The 26,440-nt window shown below is 37.0% G+C and overlaps 1 protein-coding gene across 5 annotated transcripts in view; it reads right to left on the minus strand.

Moving 5' to 3' along the window:
* The window catches only part of CENPF (centromere protein F), a 34,645-nt gene extending 8,310 nt beyond the window's left edge, over positions 1 to 26,335 (minus strand). The window contains exons 1-13 of one of the 5 annotated variants that reach the window (XM_040696728.2): positions 26,308 to 26,335; positions 25,630 to 25,833; positions 24,004 to 24,200; positions 21,328 to 21,443; positions 20,699 to 20,790; positions 19,127 to 19,370; positions 17,569 to 17,771; positions 16,125 to 16,250; positions 13,377 to 13,505; positions 12,573 to 12,695; positions 8,794 to 8,929; positions 4,301 to 7,719; positions 494 to 2,791 (exon numbers count right to left, since the gene is read on the minus strand). In XM_040696728.2, the coding sequence (XP_040552662.1) occupies positions 494 to 2,791; positions 4,301 to 7,719; positions 8,794 to 8,929; positions 12,573 to 12,695; positions 13,377 to 13,505; positions 16,125 to 16,250; positions 17,569 to 17,771; positions 19,127 to 19,370; positions 20,699 to 20,790; positions 21,328 to 21,443; positions 24,004 to 24,200; positions 25,630 to 25,791 (7,245 nt within the window). In that variant the 5' untranslated portion in view covers positions 25,792 to 25,833; positions 26,308 to 26,335. Of the gene's footprint in view, positions 1 to 493; positions 2,792 to 4,300; positions 7,720 to 8,793; positions 8,930 to 12,572; positions 12,696 to 13,376; positions 13,506 to 16,124; positions 16,251 to 17,568; positions 17,772 to 19,126; positions 19,398 to 20,698; positions 20,791 to 21,327; positions 21,444 to 24,003; positions 24,201 to 25,629; positions 25,834 to 26,262 lie in introns of all 5 variants that reach the window. The other 4 variants (XM_015283614.4, XM_040696729.2, XM_015283615.4 and 1 more) reach the window with 4 other exon arrangements.
* Positions 26,336 to 26,440: the final 105 nt, after the last annotated feature.

Here is a 26,440-nt window from a genome sequence, read left to right on the forward strand (position 1 = left end):
TTGCATAAATATAAGCAGTTCTAAAGATGGGTTAATTTACTCCCCTAACTGGCCCAACTCCAAGCACAGATTACAACAGGCTAATGCCATTCTGACACAGCATTTGTCCAACTGGTGTTTCACTTTTTGTTGAGCTCTTCAAGTACTTATTCTTAATACAAAAACTCATTCACCCAATATTTGCCTTTCCTCATTTTCTTCTACAGGAAAAAGGAAAATACCCTGCATTATTTGATTACTTGAACTTCTATGTCTACTTTAAAGAAAATCTTTTCATTCACTGCACACAAAACATCATCCTGCTTTCCAGCTCTAACTACAGCGCAAACATGCGATTGCAGTGAGAAAATAATTTCAAAAATAGCCTGCTTACTGTAAAAGTCTGAGGTTAAAGTTATTTTAAGATACAATTTATTAAGGAAGTGGTAAGCCCAGAGGACACTCTACCCTCATTCTTTAAAAGGGAACTCAACCCTCCTGGAAATGGTATTACCTTTTTACATAAAGCAGTCTTCTCACAAAGTGTAGATTCCAGCTCCTTCTCAAGGTCATTATAGGCCACTTTTAGAATATTCAGGATATCCGGAAAGGTTCCATCATCAGAAAAAGGTTGTGCCTTCAGATTCAACTCAACAATTAAATTCTGCAGCTTTTGTTTTTCCTGGTGCCAGCATTCATGCTCATGTTCCATGCGTGTCAACTGTGAAGACAGTTCCTCTGTTTCTTTTATCTGCTGTTGAAACGCATGATTTTCCTGCATCTTTTCTTCCAGCTTCTGTTTATATTCCACAACTTCTTGAGCAAGTAGTTCCCTTGTGTGATCCAACTTTATATTTTCATTTTTTAATTCCTGACACTCCTGTAACAGCATTGTTTTATCTTGCTCAAGACAAGCCACCTGATTAATCAAGACTTGCTCTTTTGCTCTAGCAAATTCTTCCTCCTTGGAAGAAAACTCTAATTTCTCACTCATACCTTTGAGCTCACTTTTCAACAATAACACAGCATTTTCAAACTCATCCTTGATTTGCATCTTTTCTTCCTCTTTTTCTTCTAAAAGTTTTGCTGTAGTCAGATTTGAAGACTCCAGTTCAAGGATCCTTTCTTGCTTCTCTTTTGAATCTTTAGCCAAACACTCTTTTTGTGAGGTGAGATCATCGATTTGTGACTGAAGACATTTCAACTTCTCAGCCATCTCTTCCTTCTCTGTTATAAATGTCTCTGCCTCTGCCTTTGCAGTCTCCAGTTGAACAACTGCATCTTCTAGATTTTCCTCCGACATCTCCAATTCTCTTTCAAGCCTCTCTACTTTATCCAAAAGAGCATCAGATTTCCGTTCATTCTCTTTCAGCTTTTCAGCAATGTGGCGTTTTTTTCTCTCATCAGATTCAATTTTTATTTTCAGCTTCTCCATTCCTTCTCGCATTTGATTTACTTCTTTCTGCGCTGAGTTCAGTCTAGCAGCAAGTTCACGTTTTTCTGTTATCAAGCCGTCCAAATATCTGGAAAGCTTTGAATTTTCAATTTCCAATGCACTCAGTTTACTCTGCATCATTTCAGATTCTCTCATAAGCACCTCTTTCTCCTTGTTCAAATCTGCCACTTGGTTTTGGAGTTTTTCTTCTTCCAACCTGAAAGACAAGGCATCCTTTTCTAAACTTTGCAAGTTTTGTAGAAGGTGATCTTTTTCGCCTGATAGCTGATCTGTATCAGACTTTGCAGTCTCAAGCAGATTTGTTTGTATCTTTACTTCTCTCTCTAATCTTCTAATCGTTTTGGCAGAATCCTCCTTATTTGTTTCTAACTCTTTTAATTTCTCTTGTAGCTTCTGATACTCTTGACCTAATTCTTTTTTATTTTCCGACAAAACACTCTGTTCTTGACCAATATGATTTCTTTCAGCTGTGACTGAAACGAGCTGCTCTTGAAGGCTTGAAGGAATAGTTTGCAGGTTAATTTCCCTGTCCCTTTCTAACTGCTGACACTTTGCCTGAAGAATTTCAGCATTACCCTCCACAAACAAGGCATGCGTCTCCATATTAACTTGCTCAGATTTTGTCTGCCTCTGTTCAATTTCAGCTCCAAGAAATAGATCATGGCAGTTTCCCTTGGTCAATTCAATATCATCCAGTGTGTCAGTTGTATTAGACAAAACAGTTTTATTTACATTATGCTTAGCACTTATTTTCTCAGGTTCTTTTCCTAAAGACACTACTCCACAAGATAATTGCTGTTTACTGACAGAAGCTGATTCCAGTTTTTCCTTTATGCCACTGTTTTCTTCCTTTTCTACAGCAGTTTCTTCCAATTCAATCAAAGTTGAGTTCTCCAGAGTTAACTGTGCATTCTGAAAGTCCACCTGTGAGTTTAATTCCTTGACTTCCATGAGAAAATCAACATTTTTATGGCCTTCTGGAGCATAGATCAGCTTTGGATCTTCAATAGTTTTTTGTTTTATCTCTTTCTGGTGAGTTTCAGTGCTTATTTCATTTTCAAAGAAATCCTCTGAACTTAAAAATATACTGCTATTAGAAAATGACAGTGCGCTATCATGATGTGAAGAGCTGGTATTTTTACCTGACATATTTCTACATTCTTCTCCTCTGTGAAACTTGTTAGAAAAAGCTTCTACTAATTTTGATTCTGTGGTCTCAGTAGTATTTTCATGCACAGCTGTCTCTCCTACAGCCGTTTTCTCCACGGGGATTAGTTTTGGTTTATTTTTTCTCAGTGCTGGGTTTCCAACAGGCACTCCCAGTTGATAAAGAGTATTGTTTTTTTTCTGAGTGGTCTGCAAAGTTAAGGAATCGTATTTTAAAAAAATAAAATGTATGAATATAAACAAAAAAAAGGGAAAGTGAGTCTTAAAAATGTTCTTAAACCACAAAAAATTGAGAATCTGCTTTCTTATGGAAAGAATTTACAAATTTACACTTTTGAAAACACATACCTTTGGCTGAAAAGTTTTAGTGATATTGAGGAAGAAATTTCACTCAAGTTTAATGAAGAACTATATGCAAAGACGTCATATTCCTTGATATTTTAGGAAAACAGATATCCAGGTGACACAGTAAAAATTAGTATCACTAATGGGAGAATTGTTTCACGTTCACCATCTATTAGACACCAGAGAATCTTTAAGAGGGACAAGCCCCAAATCAAAGAATCCCTTCTCTCAGTTACCAGAGATGGATTTACATTTGGTGCTATCTCAGTCTCATTTGAAAAAGAAAGATGACTGACACTGAAAACTGAGAGCTTGAAGAAGGAATTGTGACAGAAGGGAGAACTTGAATGATCTGTATACTAGGTACTCAATCTTGAAAGAGCTCCAGATGTGTAGGGTGAAGAACTGTATCTCTTTCTTCAGGTGTCTGTGTATCAGTGTGGATACTTTAACTGCTACTCGTGAGCAACACATACAACTGAAAGATTTTATTTTTTCATAAGGAAGAGTTACTCAGTGTTGTGCAGCTGGCCAAAATGGAAATCTTCAAAATGCTCTGTGGGAGTAGTGTTAAACTATCAGTTCCAGGCCTGCATTGGCTAGTTGCTGGAGGATATTTGTACAGGACTTAACAGCCAAAACTGGAATTCTCCCAAGCAGGAAATGTACTCTTTAGACCTACTTTTATGGTGAATTAGTAGAATACAGTTGTGTGCTCAAATTGAAGTGGTTCTCCTCCATTCTGAATGTTCTGCCACACACAAGACTCTTTAGAAAGAGCAGTAAAATCTAGCTCATTGGTTTCATGCCATCTACAGTGCTGAAAGAAATGACAGCACTGACTTCCAAAATTCTCATTCTTTTACATATTTTGAAAGAATTGAAGCTGAATTGAAAATAACTGTTCTGCTACCAGCTAGTTCTGGTTGACTGCTGAGGTTATTAAAGGGAATTAGAGGTGTGAAAGTAGTCCTACTTCGCTTGATATGGTCCCACAAAAGAACATGGGAAGTACAGGCATCTTCAACAGGATGTATTAAATCAGAAAAGACCTACACTCGCAAACATGGTGCAGATGCATACAGCACCCTTGCATCAGCTAGCACTGCAGAATCCACTCTGACATAGACTTGAAGAGCAAGAAAGGAGCACAATGTATTACACAATGCTAACAGACAAGAGCTGCTGACTTAGTTGTTTCTATGATTGCCTGTGATGCATAACAAAAATTGAAGATACAGATTATTGTTCTACTTTCTCTAAACAGTACCACCTCTGTGGATAAAACTAAACATATTTCATTTTTGGCTTTACCACAAATCAAGGTTTGCAAAAAGCTTTCTAATTACTTACATTTTCAGTATCAGTGCATGGCAGTGAGAGAGAACCTGAATTAAGGACTTGTAGTTGGGGACTTGCTGTTTTAAGGTCAAAAGACAGATTCTTAGTTTTTCCTTCTTCTGCCAATTTGCACTCCATCTCTGTAGTCAGGTAATTCAGTTTCTGCTGCCATTCTTTCTTATCAGACAGATTTTGTAGTTTGTCTATTTCTCTTCTCTCAGAAAGCATGATATTTTTCATCTCTTGTATTTCCTCAGTTTTCATATTCTCTTGAATATGAAGTTGATTTTGAAGCACCTTGATGACCTTCTCATATATCTGACATAGCATTTCAAGTTCTTTGATTCTGCCCTCAGGATTATATTTACTAGGAGTACTACTCCTGAGCTCTTTAACAGAGTCCAATATGTGGCCGCTATGATCATCTTCAATCAAAACTTTAGCTGCATCTTCTGACATTCCTTCTACAGAATTTTTCAACTGATTAATTTCGTCTGTCCATTTGCACACACCAGCATTACAAGAATTATCAACCTTACTTACTTCTGAGAAAGTAACATCCAGTAAAGAGTCTGTAGACTTAGTTTCATCTAATTTAGACTGTGTGTCATTTTGGCTAGAAGACAGTAGAATTCTCAGAGAATCTAAATGAACACTGCTCATACTTGCTGACAATGCAGAATTTTCTGCCCTCAGTATTTTAATACAAGATTGTAGCTCCATTATCTTTGATACCATACTACAGTGCTGTTCATATAATTTCATATGCTCATTCTGGAAAGAGAAAAACTTGTCCTTTATTTCCGCAAAGTAAATTTTAACTTCCTCACTGGACAATTTTAAGTCTTCATAGTCAGAACTGGATCCAGTACTGTGTTCTTTAAATCTGAATGATATTTCCTTATTGCCACAATCCATTCTCAAATCACTGTTATCACTCTGATCCAAAAGTTCATCTTGAAAAGCAGCTTTCTCAGTTCTCAAATTTGTATTGATAATATTCTCCTTCTCCTCTGCCATTTTATTAATATCTCTGATGCCATCAGTTTTTGAATCTTTAAATGGAGAAGCAAATGCTGTATTCTCATTCTGCAATCTCTCACAGATTTTCTCCAGTTCACTCAGTTTGTTTGTTATTACCTGCAAAGAGGATGACAAGACAAACTCATCCATTCCTCTTTTGCCACAATTGTGAGAAACATCATCATCATTATCCTCCAACTGGCTATCTTCACTTAGCAATCTAAGCTGAGAATATGAAGCTTTCAATTCTTTAACAGACAGCAGTTCTTGCTGCAGTGTCTCTTTCTCTCTCACACTTTTCTCAAGTTCTGTTTCCATCTTTTTTAAATCAGTCTTTAGTTGCATCACTTCTAACCTGTAGTTCTCCAGGGAGACCTCCCTGTCCTCCAAGTCCATGTGAAGAAGCTCAAGATTAAGTTGGTATTTATTCAACTCTGTATCCTTTTCTTCCATGATCTTCCTCAACTGGTCTGAACAAACCTTCCTTTCACAACTGAAGTCATATGCTAGAGGTTCACTTTTTGTTTCCAGTTCCTTCACCAATTGTTCCCTGCCTTGGATACAAACAGTACCATGTTGCTCTTGAATTCCATTTTGTGTTGCTTTGACATTTGACATTCCCTGTTTTAAACAGTCAAGCTCAGGTGAGGGCACACGTTCAACGTCAGAAAAACCTGACTGCAGTTGCTGAAGTTCTTGAATCAGATTCTTTTTTATTTCTTCAGAGGCTATTAGCTTATGTAATATATATTTATTTTCGTTAAGTACCAATTTTTCTTCTTGTTCTAATTCTGCTTTCTTTTCCTCAAATACAACAGTCTGTTCTCTCAGAATGCTCATCACATTTACATTTTCTTCTTCCACTAGTTTATACTGTGCTTGCAAAACCTTCAGCTCTCTTGAGATTTCTTCAGTTCTTGCTTCCATACATTGTTTTTCCTCCTTATGCTTTCTGGACATTTCAGAAATTATTTCTTCTTTTTCCTTTAAACTATTAGAAATATTTCTATTTGCTTCCAGTAAAGTTATTTGGTTTTGTTCTAAATCTCTGCTTAAATCCTTAAGGGTTGCATTTTCTCCAGTAAGTTCCTCAATTTCTTTGCTATATGAACAAATCACTGAAGACATGTCCTTCTTCTCTGAACCCCACATCTCAGACATGAGCTTCAGCTGTCTTACTGAATCTTCAAGGAATTTATTACTGGTCTTTAAATCCTGAAGCTCTGTTTGTTGGTTTTCCAGTCTTTCTCTCAGAGACTGCAGTTGCATATCCTTTTTCTCAATAATAGCAACTGTTTTTCTAATAGATTTCTGATGCGCTGAAATATCTGCTTGCAAGTTACTAATGTACTGGTTAGTTTCTGTAATAAAGCTTTCATGCCTCTGTTCTACATCACATAATCTTTCTTCTGTTTCGCTCTCAATTTGCGGTAAGTCTTCGTCCTGATGCTGTTGATCCGAGTTCAGCTGCTTTTGAGCCACTGGGGAAATCTCAAGAAAAGAGATTTGATCCTGTAAGACCATCATATCCTTCATTTTTTCTATTCCTAGCAGAGCTCTAGTACATCCGTGACCCTTGGCAACAGGCTTATTTGCTGCTAGTTGCTTATTACCTAGAACAGTTTCATCCTGACCACTTTGTAAATAATCTTCTGCATCTTCTGTCATTTCAGAAGTATCTTTTGCTTTCACAAGACAGCAGATTTTTTCATATTCACCAAGCAGTTCATGATAATATTGCTCCCTTTGCAATCCTTCACTTGCTGCTAATTGTATCTTTTCTTCTAGTTCACTAACTTGGTTGGTAAGCTGTAATATTTTACAGGACATATTTTCTATGTCTTTACAGTACTTTTTATCAGAACATTCCGCTTCTTGTCGAAGTTCATCACAAACTTTTTTCTGTTCTTCTAATTCTGCACTTTTACATCCTAGCATGTCTCTAAGCTCTTTGATTTCTATGTTCTTCCTGTCTCTTTCAGTTTCCATTATTTTGAATTTCTCACTGTGTTCACGATTTTCAATTTGCTGGCTTTGGAGGGAGCTCTCCAAGTCCCTTATATGAATCAGCATATCTTCCTTTTCCAACTTCAGTTTATTTATAACGTGATCATTTTCATTTCTCCATTGAGAAAAAGCATTTGTTTCTTTTTTTAATTCTTCACATTCTCTCTGCTTGAATTCAAGGAGTCTCTGCAAAGCTTCCAACTCTTCCTCCATTTTACTTATTTTACAGTTTTGTTCTTTAATATGATTTTCTTTCTCCTTGAGCAGATTTTCAGTAGAACGTTGCTGCTTTTCCGTGTCAGCTAAAGCTAGTTTCAGTTTCTCCAAGGAAAGGGAGTTCTCTTGCTTTATAAATTTCTCTTCTAGTAACTTCAGCTCTGCCTCCTGAGAAGTATTCTTATCTGCAACAGAGAACACTGTCAGAACTTTGTTAGACACCATTGGCCAATTTGCTAGTCTTGTAACTGAAAAATGACCACTTTTACTGTTTTTAATTATTCTACTGCAGTGTATTACTCTTATATTACCTCACTGGAAAAAAAAGATTATTCATATCTCTTCAGGCTATCAGACACTGTATACTCATAGACATCGTCCACTTCCAGTTCTGCAGTCTGATACAAGTCTGTGCTGCCGTCTAGTCAGTACATACTTGTCAGGCAATTGATTATCTGTTGCTTCTGTGTCTCACTTTCACCATTTTTTAAAAATATCTTTAACATTCCAGTATGACCTTCTCATGAGTAAGTCTCCTACTCCTTTTCTGACAAAAAAAAATTTAATGTTACCAGTCGTTTTTCAGATTGTCATAGCTATTACACTGCATAGAGAATAGCACAGAATAATGAAAAGGACACTACATTCCACCAGATAGCTGATAAAATATGCAAATTGCCAGTCAGAAGCATCATTGCCTTTCAGGTGATAAATTTGGTGAATAATTTTCAGGAGAAAAGAATCAACTTCAAAAGTCTTTCTTTGAAATCTCACACAAGGTTTAAATTCTGCACAGAAGCAAGTGGGAATCCATAGTTTTTCATCAGAACAACTGGGAAGTATATTTTGTATTTCAACTTAGTTCCTGTAAAAATTTGTTCTCAATTAGGACCACTCACTGCAAGGAACACCCAAACATCAGTGCTTACATAACGTTTTCCTCTTTTTTATTTTCCTTAAAGAATTCAAACGCATAATAAGAAAATAGAAGTTTCCTGATTTAAATGTATTGAATGAAATTCATTTTGCTGCTAAGGTCAGCACGCATCAGTTACTTTCAAAATTATTTATCTTCAGAAATTGCATGTGTTTAGACAAAAAATTCATTTTCACATTGGTCAAAGTTAAGAATATCATCGTAATCATACCCCGTGGTAGAAATCTTTTTTCTCAATTCACAATAAAACTTACAGTATTGCAGCAAACATGCATTGTTAAGAAAGTAACAAGGGACATGCAAATTTGAAAACATGACTCACTTTTCATCTCTTCTGCAAAGTTCTGGCTCTGCTTTAGAGACTGCTTGACTGCTCCTAATTCTTCTTCAAGCTGGTGGATTTCTCGCAGCTTTTTTTCATACTGTGCGTCAAGAAGGTTTTTCTCCTTCTTCACGTCCTAAAACAATATCAAGTAAGACCACATTTCATATACTTTTTCAAGAAGTTCAAAGAACTTTTTTCATTTAAGTCAGAAGGAAACTATTCCACTAAGTCCTCTCCAGCAGCTGATCCTGGGTTCCTAAGCACTGCCAGAGAACATTAACTGAACGAGAGCTTCACTAGTCAACAGTATCTCAGGGATGCTGCCAGTTGACATTGTTGGGTACCCAATGTTTACATACAGCAAACAGCTCCACATAACATAGCTCAAGTAGACAGGATAGAGCATACTCTACAAAATCAGGGTTGATTAAGTAAGGCTGCTCTTCCTAAAGCAACAAAGGAAACAAACCCTATAAAATGGCATCTAAATCAGAAAGAAAATTGCAAATTAAATTTCACTTATCTCACACAGAGACAACTTCTCATTAAACCAAAAAAACCATCATCATAGAAACAAAGCTCGCATTTTATTTAGAAATGCTTATGCTTTCAGAGGGTTGTTTTGCCATTAGGAGTACTTTCTTCCAAATAAATCAAGTTTAAAAAAATATATATGATCAACTGTGCAATACCATTGCATGTGGGAAACAAAACAAAAGTTCTTGTAGGGAAATGAATCCTTTTTCTCCAAAATCCTGTACTGCTGGACAACAGATGGCATGGCACCGGCATGGCCCAACTGGAAACGGGTCGTCTATTATTCATCCATTTACTACTAGCAGATGGACAGCAATTCACAAAAGCCAAACTCAAGAAACAGAAAGGTCTGGATGAAAAATATTAAATGCTTGCTGGCATGGTAGGCTTGTTTTTGAAACAACATAAATAAATCATCCTCAGAACATGATTAAAAATGTCACCGTCATAAACAGTTAACTTCCCTTGCACTTATAGCCCTCCCTACTCCGAGTTTAAAAAGTCACAAAATTTTCAAGGAACAAAGTTTTCTAGTTATCCCAACAATAATTTCTCAAGTTACAGGTACCAAAACATCCTGCATTCCAAGTGCTGTATGAAAATGCAAGTAAAGGAACTAAACTTGACTGTTCATTAGAAAATCTGGAGTGATCTACTGACAGAAGAACAACTAAGTTTGAGAAATTAAAATGGCTGAGAAGTCCAATTATTTTGATGCTGTGCAAAACATTCCCAATTAACAGCATCCAGCAAAGACCAGGAAACTACAATTTATCAAAGCATATGACAACAACTTTCCATTTGCATTTTCCAAATCTATAAGAAATAAAATCAATTTGGTTTTGTTCCAGCTAATGATTCTCCTTCTATGATGTTTTACTCAATTTATCCATTCTGCAGCTAAGCCTTGAAAAAAATCAAAGAACTAAACTGAGCTTCAGAAAACATACACATAGTTCAGGAGAAACTCTTCAGTGGGAAGAGTAAGCAGTATAGGGACAGACTGACCAATTTTTTCCATTACAGACGCAGGTCCACTAGCACCATCAAAATGTAAGCCATATCTTAAGATACCATGACTGCTATACCACAGAGATACCACGATTGCAAAGCTTACCAGTCCTTAAACTAAACATATCTAGTCTGTCCCACAAGTGTATCTAGTTTGCAATATTTTGCAACATCAGTCTTACACCATAAGGACTGAATACAGCAGTGGATTAACTACCATGAAACAACAGTATTCTCCAGTAAGATGGTAGAACACTATTGCAAGATTCTATACCTCTCTCTACAGTAAAATCTAAAGACATCACAACGTCATTCTCATTTTCTACTGCTATAAACAAAAGCTACAGTCAACAAAACCTCCAGGACTTCAAAACAATTTCATGTTTTTTGTGGTGTTGGTTTTTTTTTTTTGCATTACTCTTATTTATGATTGAGGACTACAAGCCAGGTCTTAAGGTTTGCAACATACACCACAATATCATATGCAAGTCAAGAGAGACAGAAAACTGTGATATTACTGATCACTTCAAGTATTGCTACATCCCAAGATTCAGGTTCTTTACAAATGTATCACTCGTGTTCTAAAACAATATCACTGTCACCAGGTGTTTAATTGTCTGGCCAAGACAAACAAATACAAAGAAAAGCATGATCACAGCTGCAGACCAATAAGATGGATAAAAGATCAGTAGATAAAAAACAGCGCTATTAAGAACTTGCAGTAAAGAGAGTATCTGCACAAATTAAGATGTTCTCTGTCAGTAAGATCCCAAGGAAAAAAAAACACAAAACAAGTGCTCTGTATCAAACCTCACTTTATAATTTCAAAACAAGAAAAGGCATGTAATATTTGCCTGTAATATTTGCTCTACATGATTTTTTTTTCCCCATTCTTTTTTCAGTACGAAAAATTACATTGAGACTGTGCAGAAGCTTACTAGAGGCTTTTCTCTTTTGTTATACTCCCGAGAAACAGAAGAGTTTTTGATCAGCATTTCCACTAGAAGGCACTGGTTACCTTTATTTACTAAATAAACATGCGCCAAGGAGGACTATCTAGCACTGAGGCCAAGTGGCATGGGACAGCCCGTATCTGTACCACTAAAATCTTGTACCTTCCAAAACAGGTGGCTGTAACCAAACTGTTTGCTGGGAATGGCCCTTGGCTCATGTGAACTCTCAAACTGTGCCTGGGAATTGAACAAGAGTGCTAGTCAGCTGGGCCACAGCCATGTGAAATAGCGTTCTAACAATTAACAGCTTCAATAGCCACGTTCCAATAACTGGGAACATTTCCAGACATTGTAATCTACCAGCATGAATGTACCTAAACCAAAGTTTCACAATATACTAAAGCTGCATCAGTGTTAGCGCTGATCTAGAGGGGGAAAAAAAACACCCATGTTATTGTTCACAAAATTTGCCAGAATTTTTGGCAGAAATTATATGAGATTTTATATCTGCTCATAACAACAGGCAATGAGCAAGATAAGAGTATTTAAATAAAACAAATCTTTGACATGGATTCCATAGGTTTCTTTCATAGATTCCATAGGCTTTCTTTCCTTTAACTGGAAGCAGAAATCAAAAATTCCATCACCTAGTGGTTCACATAGTATCACATCTGTAACAGTTTTAATTGTGGATTCTCTGCTACATAAGCAAAACAGTGGAACTTAAAAGACAAAGGCAGGTAAGACAGGAAAAGATTTCTGCCCCTGTGAATATGAGGTTGCATATTAACAGACAAAGATCTTTCTGAATTTATTTTCATTTTGAGGAAAGCATTTAGAGCAGTGGAAACATCTTGGATTCTGTTTCCTTTTAGAAAAATGCAGCTGTTTCAAGACAACATAGTGAGCATTTGCATAAAATTTTCAGTTCAGAAGTATGCACCAATGGTTGTAGAATGTACTTCTAAAGTTGAACAAACACTTACATATTTTTATTTCAGGACTAAAAGCAGGAATATCTTCAAACAAAAGCCCACATTTGGTAAAAGAAGTCTAACGTGCACTAGAAGAGGATTGATATAATTACAATATTGAATCCCAGTCCACTAGTCAATTGCACAAGCTGTATTAGTGTATGTAAACTTAGTGAAGACCTACTTTTTGTATTATTAAGATAATTCATAAGAAGTGTCTGAAGATACCTTATAGACAGTTCTAATGTTTACAGATTGGTAATTTATGATAATAACTCTGTTACTACTCTGCATTGGTTACCTCAAAGTTTCTTGTGAGATCTGTTTCCTTAGCCTGAGCTGCCAATAATGCCTGTTCTGCTCTGCACAGCTTCTGGGTAAGATCACTGGTATCACGTTCCAAGCGTTGTTTCACTGCTATTACCTGTAAGAGTATTGAAAATTTCCATTTTCCTTTAAGACTCCCACGCACAAACTCCAAAATTCTATTACAAAGAAAAACGAAACTATGTTATTTTATTCCACCTTGGACCTAAGATTGCTGCATGGTGGTTTAGAAAACAACTTCTTACTGCCTTTCTGCCCATTTACCTCAGAGAAAGGTGACATATCTCTAAAATGAATACAGATTTCTGAGACAAATTAGTACATCCAATTAGCAGCTACATCACCACAACGTAGATGACACGACTGTAGGATATAAATGAGATTGAAAGCATAACAGCCTTTCTGCTAAGCTATAGAAATCAGAAATTAAGCACCACAACTGCACTTCTCACACCGTGGACAGTGTTTTGGAGAAACTGAACAGGTCTTCTCTCTTTCAAAATAGTCCTATAATGCTCCAGATTTAAAAGAAAGGAAATATGATCAGCAAGTCAAAACAAGAAAACAAAAAAAAATTATATAGTTATATTTATAATAAAATAATTCTGAGATCATTCAGTAGCATTGCAGTGAGAAATAGTAAATACAAAGCAGCTAATACAAACTGCACAAAATATTAATGCAAATCCCCACATTGATTATTATTATTTACTTTGTGCAGTATTGTCAAGACTACTGAATTCTAGCAGTAGTAGAAGATTTTAATATAAAAACCTACTTTGTCTAATTCTGCCTGCAGAGCGTTGAAGTCATTTTTGGCTTGCTGTAGCTCCTGATTCAGTTTGTTTCTTACATCACTGTTCTGCTGATCCAGCTTTTGCAAGGAACGTTGCTGACAAGAGAGTTCCTAGAAGACAGTGGTAGAGTAGCAAAGAAATAAATACATAGAACAGCAACAAGTCTCTATTTTTGTTACTGGAGCTATAACAAAAGGATACTGATTTGCAGATATTGCCAGCTCAGAAACACTCATAATATGCAATAAATAACTTAAATACAACTTTGGCGTGTGCTGCAAGTTTTGTGTGGACAAGCATGGTTCTAATTCAGTTTGTGTCATCGACTTAAAAACACCATGATAGCAACAGTCATATCATGAAAGGGAGGGGGGGAAATACCTAGATCTAGTGAAAGTAACTATTATAATGTGTTATCTTAAAGATGTATTGCAAATAAGAATCACTTTATGCTACAAGTGGACAAAATGAACTCTTCTTCACCATTACTTATATACCACACTGTAGGTGTGATTTTTCTTTCCCCTAGGGAAATTAAAACTTATTCCTAAGATAATAACCAGCATGGGACTAATCAACAAGAGACTCTAACAAAGACAGTCTTTTGTGAAAATGGCACAAAACAGATTTTGTGAAACCTGTAGAAGAACAATATATTTCATGTGGTTCTTACAACACAACAAGTAGGCATCAATTAAGAAAAACAATCATGACTGCAATTTCCATTTGGTCTGTTCTTGTGCTTTTGGATATTACAGTTGTAATTCTGTATAAATTGCAGCATCAATATTTGCTAAGCTGGGTGTGTAACAAATGCTTATTTTTAGCTTTCTTCTGCATAGAACCTGATGTAGATAAACCTGTAATTACATTCCCACACAAGGTGACAGAAACACCGTGTAATACGGAGGGAAAAGATGTGACAACAGCTCAATGTCACTTTAGCTAATGCTAGTTACTAACACTGAATAGAGTACATATTAGATCTAAAAAGCTCTTCTGCAAACCTCTGGTCAGGAGCACTTCTTGAGTGCATGCAAGGAGGCCCTTTGGACCCTAGTGAACTTACTAATGAAGAGATTAAGTCAATGTCTTTATGTCCCATGGCAATCCAATCATTATTTCTAAAGCTGAGGGACTGAAAAGACCTTGCCTTCTAAACCTTAAGAGTGTAAGAGAGAAATGGCAAAAAACCTTCCTTTTTTTTAGACAAACACTCAGAACAACAAAAACTTACTTCCTTTATTTTTAGATGTCCAAAAGTTAGCTACCTACCTCTAAGCTTACATGGGAGGCACTCTTCCATTCTCAGCAAAAATTCAAACTGTGAAGACAAACATCTAAGTGGTGGAAATAACCTGACTTCTGGAGGTGCCTCTGATAACACAGGTCTAAATAATTAGCTTAGATGGACATCTAAATTCCAAACACCAGAAGTAAGGGACGATATAAATTCCACCTTTTCAGTTTGGAGATTGGATGTAAACTTTCAAATGAAAATTGACAGAAAACATTTCAAATTATGTACTGATGCAAGTGCAACTCTGAAACCAGCTCGTGTTACCAGCTAGAAGCCGCAGGTGCTTGCCATTATGGAAGTTGATTAAACACATATTGAAAACTCACCTGCCTCGTAGAAACTGAAATGGAATAAGAAACCTATAAGCGAGCTTTTACAGGACAGAATTTAGTAGGACCGGGATTTAGGTTTCACAGAATAAAAAAATCCTAACCAAGTAAAATATGCAGATGAGAATTTCCAAGATTTTCCATTCAACAATGATTGAAAGATCAATTCCTATAGCCACTTCTAGACGAGGATCTGTTTATCTTTGAGATCCTGGGTTAGATTTTGTGAAACTGCTTTTTCACTCCAGCATCATTAGCAGCGCTGTTCATCAGCCACTCCAGCAGAACTCCTCTACCAGTGATTTAGTCTTCCTAAAGATACCTCAGAGAAAAACTTTCAGGACAAATATTTGACACAACAGCAGTTGTCCTCACGACAGCCTCCTTCTCAGTCCCCAGAAGAAAACTTAAAATGCCTATCCAAAGTATCATCATCATTACCAAATCTGAGTCATCTTTTGGATTTCTCAGCACCAATTAAGTTTAGACCTAATCTGAATCAGTGTTAATCCTAAACAAACTTCACCGTAGAAAATTTTCTGGGATACTGCTAGACTTTTTCTCTCTGCAGTAGCTGGCAGAAAGAGAAAGCTAGAGACAAGTACGCTTATCTCATATTTTACCATCTTCTGAGCACACACCAAGATTAGAAGATAGAAACAATCTTAAAGAAATTCGCTTGTCATGTGTGAAACACAGGAAAATTTAACTAAGATTCCACACAAACGAATAACTGGGTTATTAAGTTTGAAGTCACATATATAACAAGTTTGTGGTCAATGTAACCTAGTTTTTTGCATATTTGCATTTCAACCATGCCTCTCAAAAAGACTGTCTAATACCTGATAAACACTAATAAGTAATTTTGCATTTCTCTGGCAGCCCTTCCCCTCTGCAGGGATGTGTTCTCAGTTTTTCCAACTACCTTTAAAACCTTTACCTATTAAGTGTGATTGCAATTAACTGGAAAGTAGTTCCAAACAAACAAACAAACATAAAACAAAACAAAAAACAAAAACAAACAACAACAACAAAAAAACGGGCTGTAGTATTTCATCTCCTCAGCAAGTCAAAATTTAGAAAAGTTCGTCTTGTCTTACCTCTTGGTATTCCTTTTCCTTTGCCTTTATTTTCTGTTCCAAGGACTGACGAGCGCTCTCAGCATTTTGTCTTTGACAATTCAGTTCTTCTGACAATCTTTTCATCTTTTGCTCCATTGCTTGGACCTAAAATAATCAAGCCCAAGCATTAAAAGTACAAGCGAAGTTTTATTTTAGTTCATCTCCATTCAAATAAAAAGAATGATTTCACTTACTACAATTGTTCCAGCATTTAAATAAACTGCAGTGTAACTCTGCATGGTATCAGAAATTCTTAGTAATCCAAGGTACAAAACACATACTTGCTTATGTTGGCAATAAAAATATATACATTTAAAATGATTACATATAGATATATACACACACACAGATATAACAGTGGAAAAATAGGAGAGAATATATATCCTCTCACAATAAAATCACCTTCAGAAAAAACTAAATCTCTGGTGATATGAAGTTTGAGGACAAAGAGAGCAATTTCTTAAAGACCATTCTATTTATGGCAGTTTTTGCCCCAGAACTACCTACAGTTTGCTTGACAGCCTACAGAAACATGCTGTATCTGACATTAAATCATAGATTCAAATAACTTCTGCCCTATTTTCCTATTTGTCAAATGCTGCAAAAAGAGACTTCAGGAAGGTACTACAATTGAAATAATCAGTAAGAAGAAAACTTCACACTGGTTAACTTCTACAGTTTGAAATCAAAGATATTAAGTAGTAGTTTGCTCTATTTTACATGGTTATCTGCAACACTCTGAATGGTTTTGCTTTTATGTATTTTATATTCAAATAAACTCAAAATTATTGACTAAATAAATTGACCAAATTGTACTATGCTGTTGGGTTTTTTTTAAACTTTACTTAGTATGCCTATGAATGTAAATTGCTTAGGATTAGGTCATGAAATCACATTTTAAGATTACATATTTTTTCAACGTCATCTTGAATGGCATTTTATCCCATATTTTAGTTCACACAAGTTGTTTAAAATACAAAGACTATAGAATCACAACATACTGTAGTTTAGGCAACACATACAGATTCTCAGCCAGAGTCGTATATGACAGACTCTCCATGGTTAAAACTTGCCACCAGATGTCATTGTTGCTCTACACAATTTAATCTGAAAATAGTTTTCAGAATTCCAGCCAAACTTGCCTGAAGGCTGCGCATAAAGGATGGAAAGTATTTCTTCAAGTAGAGTAAGAACCTTTCAGAAAAATGGATATCTGCTTATGAATAGTTAGTTACATCTGCTTATGAGTACTTATAGGTAATACATAGACTAATATTTTCTTGTCAAAATTAGATCCTCAGCAAATGCTCAAGAAAGTTGCCACAGTATCTTGATTCTTACCAAAACAGCTGAAAGCTGACACACATTGATACTGGAATTGAACTGTAAGGACAGTCAGAAGATGCGTGATTCAGTATCTCACCTGTACGGTGGCTTGATCAAATTGTGTCTTCATTTGAGTCAGTTTATCTCTGGTTTTGTTCAAGACTTTATCTTTCTCTGTTAATTCCAGCTTCATTCTGTCCAGCTGAAGTTCAGTCTCTTGATACTTATTCATATGGGATTTCTTCTCTTTTTCTAGAGCTTGCAGTTGTTGTTCTAGGTCTTTAATGGTGGAATTTAGCTCTGAATTTTAAAAACAGCCAAGATTAAGGATACTTCCTCTATGACTTCCAATGGTCCACAAATTCTAAAATATTGAGAATGTCTGATAACAATCTAATGCCTGGCAAAAACAGACACTGCAAAATGTTCAGCAAGCAGAAAACAAAAATTTAGCTGAAACTATCAGGACTGATGGATAGTTGACCAAATCGACCAGTTCCACTTCGTAACATAGGTTGAGCAAAGACAAAGTCAGGCCAAAATGCTGCAAAAGCAAAAGACAATTTGTTCTCCTGCTATTGGTTTTTCCTTCTTTTTTTTTTTTTTTTTAAGTACAGAAACATATCTCTGGATAAATACTATCAGTTCAATGCTGTTTATTTTTAGAGGAAAGGCACCCACTACAAACATTTGCTTGGAACAACTGTGAGCCTTCGCTTCAAACAATTTTTTTTAACTACTGAGCACCTGCAAACAGAGTATTTTCGTTTTTAATGCTTTTCTTGTCCTTAAAGCTGTACATATAGAAAGTAAAACCAAATGATCCTGTCAATAAAGACCCGTTCTCCCAATACTGAATTTATAAGGCTTCTGAACTGGAAAGTATAGCTCAGGCTGAAACTTCACATGTAGGCAATTAAATAAACAGACAGAAAATACAGAAACTGATTAAAAAAAAAAGAAAACTACAAGAAACACCTAGTGGAAAAACTAGCAGATACAATGCAAAACTAGCAGTCTAAATAGCAGATTTAAGTCAGTTACTACCATAACCAAGCAAATATCACCAGAAGAGATCAGATATCAGAAAAAAAGTCTTCACGTCAACATGAATAAAATAAGATCATGCTTTACTTTTCCTCTGGATTTTTGTAGTGTTTTTCACAGACCAATTTAGATACGTATTAAGCATGTTTAATCAATGAATTTTTAAACGCAGATTCTGCTCAGCCATAAATCTCAGTAGTCATACAAGATTAAGGAAACAATATGATTGAATTTAACAATGAGTTGTAATTAAATCCTGAAAAGTTTTAGCTCTGTTTCAAGAGAATTACTCCAAAAGCAATAGAAACATTAGACAAGGCTATCCTCCTTTAATTTTTATGTGATGTCCTCTGCTCAGCCAATACAGGCTCTCTACTTCCAACTCTCACACCTCTTATGTAAAAGACACCACAGCTTATGGATAATCTCATGTACTGGCTCATCATTGTGAATACACACACAAGTAGCCAACTGGGCTAGTTGCCAAAGGAAACAACAGGTACCTTTTCCTCAGTAAGACACCAAGTCTGATAACTCCCTTCTATCCACACGGCATGAAATGGCATGAAACCATGAGCCTCTGAGTTTTAAAGAAATATATCAGATACCTTGGTTCTGTGCTCTTAGCTGGTTGATGAGCAAAGAGTTACAATCCTCAGAAAAGCTGTTGTCAAACTTGTTCTTCTCCGATTTTATACTTGAATTGCCTTCTTTTTCCCATGGAAAATAGGGTGTTGAAGAAGTTCTTTTTGCAGGGGTTTCTTGATTTCTAGATGGTGTTTTTTCTTGTTGCCATGAAAACACAGATGAAGAAGCCTGATGTCGAGCGATCTCCCTGTGACTCAAAGAGCTCTGTTGAAGATAAGGCTGATTTATTTTCTGTGACCAAGAAAGAAAAAAAACAACAGAGATCTAACTTCATACAGCTGACATATAAAAAAAAAAAAATCCATTTATTAATAACCAAATAATAGGTTGTGATTATTTCACATTGTTGTGACAACACAATCATTCATCAGTGCAAATTACTCATTGATATCGCTACTTCTTATATTACATAATTTAAATTACTTTAATTCAAGCATACAAGCATACCAGGTACTTATCAAGACAGATCAGGATCTCCAAAACAAGAGCACCAATTAGGTCACTCAGAAAGTAATGTCTCCTACTTATCTCTATAGAAGCTACAATAGCTAAAACAGCAAAATAACACTGTTTGATAGAGCAACTTTTCAGCTACAAAGCACTATTTTTCAACACAGCCACCACATATACTTTCACTTCTCAGTGACAAGAGGAGACTGAATTTAGGTGCACATCATAGCAGTGATTCAGGCAGTTCACTTTGGAGTGCCCTATCAATTCAGTGGAATATATTAGAATCGTAGAATAACCCACGTTGGAATGGACCCACAACAATTATCAAATCCAACTATGGTTTCCACACAGGACCACCCAACATTCAAACTTTACGCCTAAGAGCACTGTCCAAACACTTCTTAATTTCCAACAGCCTGGTGCTGTGATCACTTTTCTGGAGAGATATTGTCTGTATCTGACAATCTTCATAGTACTATTCTTTTTATCAACTGCTTTTAAGACTTGTTCTGACCTCAGTTTAAGGTTATGCTAGAGATTCAGCTGCCACAAAGAATAGCTTTAACGTAGGAAGATTTTCAAGTCTTTAGACTTACTATCTAGTAAAAAAAGTATATATATTTGCTTCATTTTTGAGGGCTTTCAAATCTTAGTCATTTACTGGCTTCAGAGATCCTCTAAGATACTTCCCACTGCTCAGACATTAATAACTACTGATTTTTGTTTGCTGGGTAAGTTATTTCTCATAATCTTTTCAAAACTACTTTATTATCATAGAACTTTTAAGATGCCCAAACTGGCACCATTTTCACTTGCCCTTCATTGTTTATCCTTCATTGATTTTGAAGGACGTGCTCTCGTTCTTAACGTTCTTTGTTTTGCTATTCAATTACATTGACTTAAGATTATTTTTAAATGGTAATAAGTAGCTTTTAATATATATATGTATATTCTAATTATTTTTAAGTGAAGAAAAATATATTCTTCCTAGTTTCCAATCAATTTTCCAAGTTCAATTAGTAGTAATTTTATTTGAGTACCTTTGAGTATATTTAAGTACCTTTTCAAAAGATACTTACCTTAACCTGAATGGTTCTCAGTTCTAGCTCTAGCTTCTTTCTTTCTTGTACTTCTTTCTTATATTTTTCTTCTAATTCTTCAAACTTAGCGTCTACAAAGACACAATGAATCCTTCTTCAAAAATATAACTTAATACACAGGTGTTATTTTATGTCACTAATTTGAAGATATAAGCGATGTTTTGGATAGAGGTTTTGTTCTGAGTGTTCAAATTACTATGTACAGTAATAATGTAAGTCAAAAATAGTCTTATAAAGAACACAAATGACTTGACAATTTTAGTTAAAGCACCTATACTGTATGAAAAAGAAATTTGTTCTTTTCTATGTGAAAGAAACAGCTGACACTATGAACAACCATTCTAAAAACTATTGCAGTCTGTTAATAAATACTCCCATTACTGTACCATGCCTGTCAGTGTAGTGCTTAAAAGGTTTAGTATCTGCTATAAGAGTTCAATCTGCATTAATAATTTTTAAAGTTGGAGTTTATGGTGTTAAGAAACGGGCACCCTCACAAGCTACACAACGTGGGCTAGGGAAGACAGCACATGTATGATGTTCAAAACATCCATCTCACCTTCCAAGAAAATTGACAGCGCTATATGAAAAGAAAAAAGATCATTTACCGTTATGACTTTGAACTGGTGTTAAAGGAGCAGTAAAACTTTTCTGTGGAGTACCACTGAACGACAACTCTGCTGCAATCAATGACTGCTGACTTCTCTCAAGCTCACATTTGTATCTGTTTAGGAACAAAGCAGAAGGAGTAGTTACTAATAGAAACTAGAAGTCAGTTATCTGTTTTTAAGAGCCTGAAATGCAGAGATAAATGATATGATTTCAACTGCTGAATTTAAAAACTGATTCTGAACAAGAATTGATTTTTGTGAGCATGAAGAGTTGAAGCTCATTCCTGGAAACTTCCTAACTATTTTAGAAGTTATACAGCAATTGCTGTCAATGGAACAGCAATCTCAGTCACTCCTAGCAAGCACAGGTTGACAAGACAGTGGCCTCAGGTCGCAGTCCATAATAGTAGTAACTCCACAACTTCCCAATCAATTTCCCCTTCCATTTCATACCAAAGTTAAGAATTCTTCTCCCAGTAGGTTATCAGTTGCTACAAAGTGGTAAATAACATTACACCATCAGTTAGTATAAAACAGAACCAAATGCAAAATCAAAACTGATAGCCAGTTGAGCTGTACGTAATAGTTGTAATACCACAGTAGGCAACTATATAAACCATAAAGGAAATTGAAGAATTCGGTAAAGTCATCTTCTTACAGTCCAAAATGAATAAATGACACATAGCCTTTAGCTGAAACCTCTCCCAGCCAGCCTTTGACAGCAGATTTGATCTGTATTTCATCAGTGTGGCTCTACCAACCCTGCCAATCACACTGGATTCTTCTTCAAAGAATCTCAGCAATCTCTGGCATAAGGTTGGTGTTTCTACATATAAATTGTTGTTGAAGCTCAGAATCTTCTCACAACAGCAAAATACCTCAAGTTTCCCTTGTTTTCTCAGAATGGGGAAAAGGGGGGAAAAAAAGGCAAGAGGAGAAAATAGAAAGAAGCTTCCAACAGCTCCCTCTTTATTTGCCTCTATAAGGACAGTAAGAAGTACATCTTCCAACAGTTGAGGGAAGTAAACACACTTCAGGACACGAAGACAAACGTTAAAAAAAGTTGGCATCACAGGCTTACCCCTCTGAGATAATAATTCTGCATTACTATTATCAGCATAACACTTCATTGTGCATGCAGGATACTCAACTTTATTGACATGCATGTTTAAGAAATGCTTTTATTTAAGAACAGAGTGTATCTCTACTAGGAGAAAAAGTTTAACAGATGATAACCTGTGTATGATAGGCTCTTTTAGCTAGGGGGAACAAGAGGCTAGAGAACAGCCCCCTGGAAAGGGATCTGGGGATTGTGAATGACAGCAAGTTGAGCATGAGTCAGCAGTGTGCCCTGGCAGCCAAAAGGGCCTGTCATACACTGGGGTGCACCAGGCCCAGTGCAGCCAACCAGGTGAGGCAAGGGAGTGTCTGCTTCGGCACAGCCTTTGCTCAGGCACTGTGTGTAGTTCTGGGCACCACATTGTATTTGTGTCTTTATAAAGACCTAAAGCTATCAAGCAAGCAGCCAAAGGAGGGCTACAGAGACGGGGAATGGTGTAGAGGGCAAAGTGCATGATTTATTCAGCCCAGAGTAGAGCAGACAGAGAGGAGGCTTCAGGTGGCTGACAGCTCCCTCATCAGGGAAGCACAGGAGCAGGTGCTGATCTCTTCTCTCCAATGACAGCAACAGGAGATGAGAAAATAGCCTGGTAGGGTCTGAGGAAGAGGTTTTTCCTTCTGAGGCTGCCCAGAGCAGTAGTCACAGCCTCGAGCCTGCTAGAGTTCAAGAAACATTTGGACAATGCTATTAGACACAGGATTTGCTTTTTGAGTAGTCCTACATAAAGCCAGAATTTGGAATTAATCCTTGCAGGACCCTTTAGCTAAGGATGTTCTGTGATCCTTTCTAGACAGCATATTCATATAGGCCCTGTGCCATAAATCTGATATTTACGAGTCGAGGTGTTTTTCTATCAACTTCACTGTAACACAGAAGACAAAACAATAACAAAAACAATTATCTGGGACCACAACTATGGAAGAGTACAGTTGGATAGGGCATCTATCAGTACAGAGGCAGTGTTTTCTCTACAACAGAAGAAAAATGTTTCAGCAGAGCAGAAATGTCAAACTCTCCCACAAACCTCTATTTTAGTAGATAATGCAGCAGGAATCACTTCTTTATTTCATTAACTGGATGTAGTTATTTGGTCACAGCACCACTGCTTTTAGAAATTTCTTCTTCCACACCAAGAAATGCTCACCTCTTCTTCTTCCTGCTGTCATAATTTTAAGTAGATTTGATCTTAAGCTATCCATGCACTTTCCTTACAACTTCAAGCCCTTTGCAAAGTATACTTCTGCAAAGTAACTCAGCTGTACTCATTTTTTCCTAATGCAAAATGGATGTTTCCTTTCCTCATAAGACGCTGCAGAATTCCCCCCTAAACTGGGGGCAAACCATAAGCGATCGCTGCCTCAAGCTGTACACAGATCTACATGACAGCTCACATATGCAAAAACAGGATGAAGTTTTGTAATTTTGCTCACAAGATTTGAACAACATGTAAGATGAAGAGAAACTCAAAGACCATAAAAGCAACGTGAAAAGAGGAAAACAGGAGAAAACAACTGATTGTAGGTTAGGAGAAATAAAGCAAGTCTTCACTTTACCTTTTCAGTTCTTGTTCTAATCTTTCAATTTCTTTTTTGCTGGAACTCAGCTGCCCTGACAGAATGTTGACTTGAGATTCTTTTACTTGAAGATCATGTGAATTTTTCTGCTTTGCTTTGTCAAGACTATCACACAATTCCATCAGGCTCTGGTTCTCCCTTTTTAGAATTGCAGTTTCATTTTTTTCATTTTCAACCTAGTTGGAATAAAGAGCATTTCAAAAAGGCTTAATATCTTATCTACAATTCCTTACTTAAAATAATAATTACACAGTTTACATACTGTTATTTTCTTCCTAGTAATCCCAAATCCTAACTGCACTGAAAACGTCAGACAAAAATAAACACTTTCCAAACATTCTTGGGTTTAAACAAAAGCACACATCTTAGAATTCAACTCAGTCACATTAATACCCAGTTTACTGACTAGACATAATCACATCAAAAACTCTTTAGCTCTTAAATAGTGATCTATACCAGTTTGCAGTCTTCGGTGATTGTCTCATTTCTCTTTCCATCCTCTAAGCCTTAGCAATCAGAATACTTTTACTACCTAAAGGGAAAATGTGTTATTATAAAGGGTTGCAGCTTTGTGTTGGAAATAGGGCCTGACAGCAGAGATTGCCTTCTCCTCTCCTCCAGCCTCTGAGTCAAACTACAGCCACCTGCTGCTCAGCAGTAACTACTGGGAAGTAGGACACCAGAGCTCCTCTCACCTTTGCCTCCATCTGAAAAGTATTAAGTGTTTGTTGCTGATTCTGAGATTTAAAACACATCTATTCGAATATATCCATTCTTTTCAGTATTCCCCCTCCCCACCCTCAAGGTGGAATTCCTAACAAGAATAAAAGGCAAACTTCTGCAACTGTATCTAAGCTGTATTCAAATGTTGCAAGGCAGAATTCAGGTTATGAGAGTTCCTAGCTTCTCGCCTAGAGGGCTGGCAGGGTAAAGCCAGGTGAGAAAACATTCCAGACCTAAAGAAGAAAATCCCAAAAAACAGATACAAAAGTATAAATCTGAGATGCATGTAAATTGAAGTAACAAATGAGACAAATAAGCATACAGAGACAATACAAAACAGTAAGAGGCCATCAGTTGTGCTGCTCTCAACATAGAATCATAGAATGGCCTGGATTGAAAAGGACCATAACGATCATTGAGTTTCAACCCCCTTCTGTGTGCAGGGTCGCCAACCAACAGACCAGGCTGCCCAGAGCCACATCCAGCCTGGCCTTGAATGCCTCCAGGGATGGGGCATCCACAACCGCCTTGGGCATGTAAGAAGCCTAGATTTTTAGCAGGCATAATAACATAACATTTTCTTAAACATAAAGCCTGGAAGAAAGCCTCAAAGTAAGCACACATTTAGAGGTGGATGACCATTCCAAACACAGGAGACATAAATACAATCAAAACTTAATAAAGAGCAGGATATGATAAACACCTATGAGAAAGCAATGAAGATAAGCAGTTTATATTTCCATAGTACCTTCCCAGTCAGTCAGCATGAAGAAAAGAAAATCATTCATCTTTTGACAACACAGTCAGATAACAAAGCTTCACACAATCACATCAGGCTCGCAGAATGGCATTTTAGGGAAGTTACCACAGTACCCACATTACCTTCTGTTTCTGCTTTTGCAAAGCTGCCTCCAGAGATTCCAACTGGAACTGTCTTTGCTGACGCTCTTTTTTCAGCTTGTCCACCTGACTCTCCAGCTCGTGGATCTTCTGAAGGACCCGGGGGGACAGGCCTTCCTTCCACTCCTCCACAGCCCAGCTCATACTGACCGGGCTTGGCTGCTACAGAACAGGTGGTAGCAATGCCTGAAAAACAAAGGCAAATACAATTAGACTTAAAGAGGAGGATTATTTGGCTCTTTCATGTTTACTTTTTCCCCCAATACATCTACTTTTTAACATAGCAGTGGTTATAGTGAAGTATTTTACGACTTTGCAAGCTTCCTGAGCTAGCTGCCAGCTTCTAACATTAGGTCCTATTTTAACACATTTCTGTCCAGGTAAGAGAAGGTGTAAAAATCAAACGCTACTCAATCGCGTTGTACTTCTGCAGCGCTGCTCCTCAGAGCCCCGTGCAAAGCAACAGTGCAATTTCAGGCTGCGGCAACACTTCCTCCTCCACGCGTTCTACAGACCAATACTGCAGAGCTTAGAGCTAAACATCGCTCCTTGCTGACAGATGCAGGGACACACAGCTCATTTTGGCCGGCCCGCCCGCCCGCCACAACCCCTCACCGCCAGCAGACCCTGCGAGGAACCACCGCCGGTCCCGCTGCTCACCGCCGTTATTCGAAGCAACCGCTGCACCGGCGGCCGTTGTGCACGCCCAGGCGGTGGCTCAGCCGGAGCGCGCTGATTAGCCGCTGCACCACGCCGGGCCCGCCCCGCCAGCAATGAGCGCGCGGCGCCGGGC

This window comes from Gallus gallus, chromosome 3 (assembly GCF_016699485.2).
Source record: "Gallus gallus isolate bGalGal1 chromosome 3, bGalGal1.mat.broiler.GRCg7b, whole genome shotgun sequence".
Taxonomy (NCBI): domain Eukaryota; kingdom Metazoa; phylum Chordata; class Aves; order Galliformes; family Phasianidae; genus Gallus; species Gallus gallus.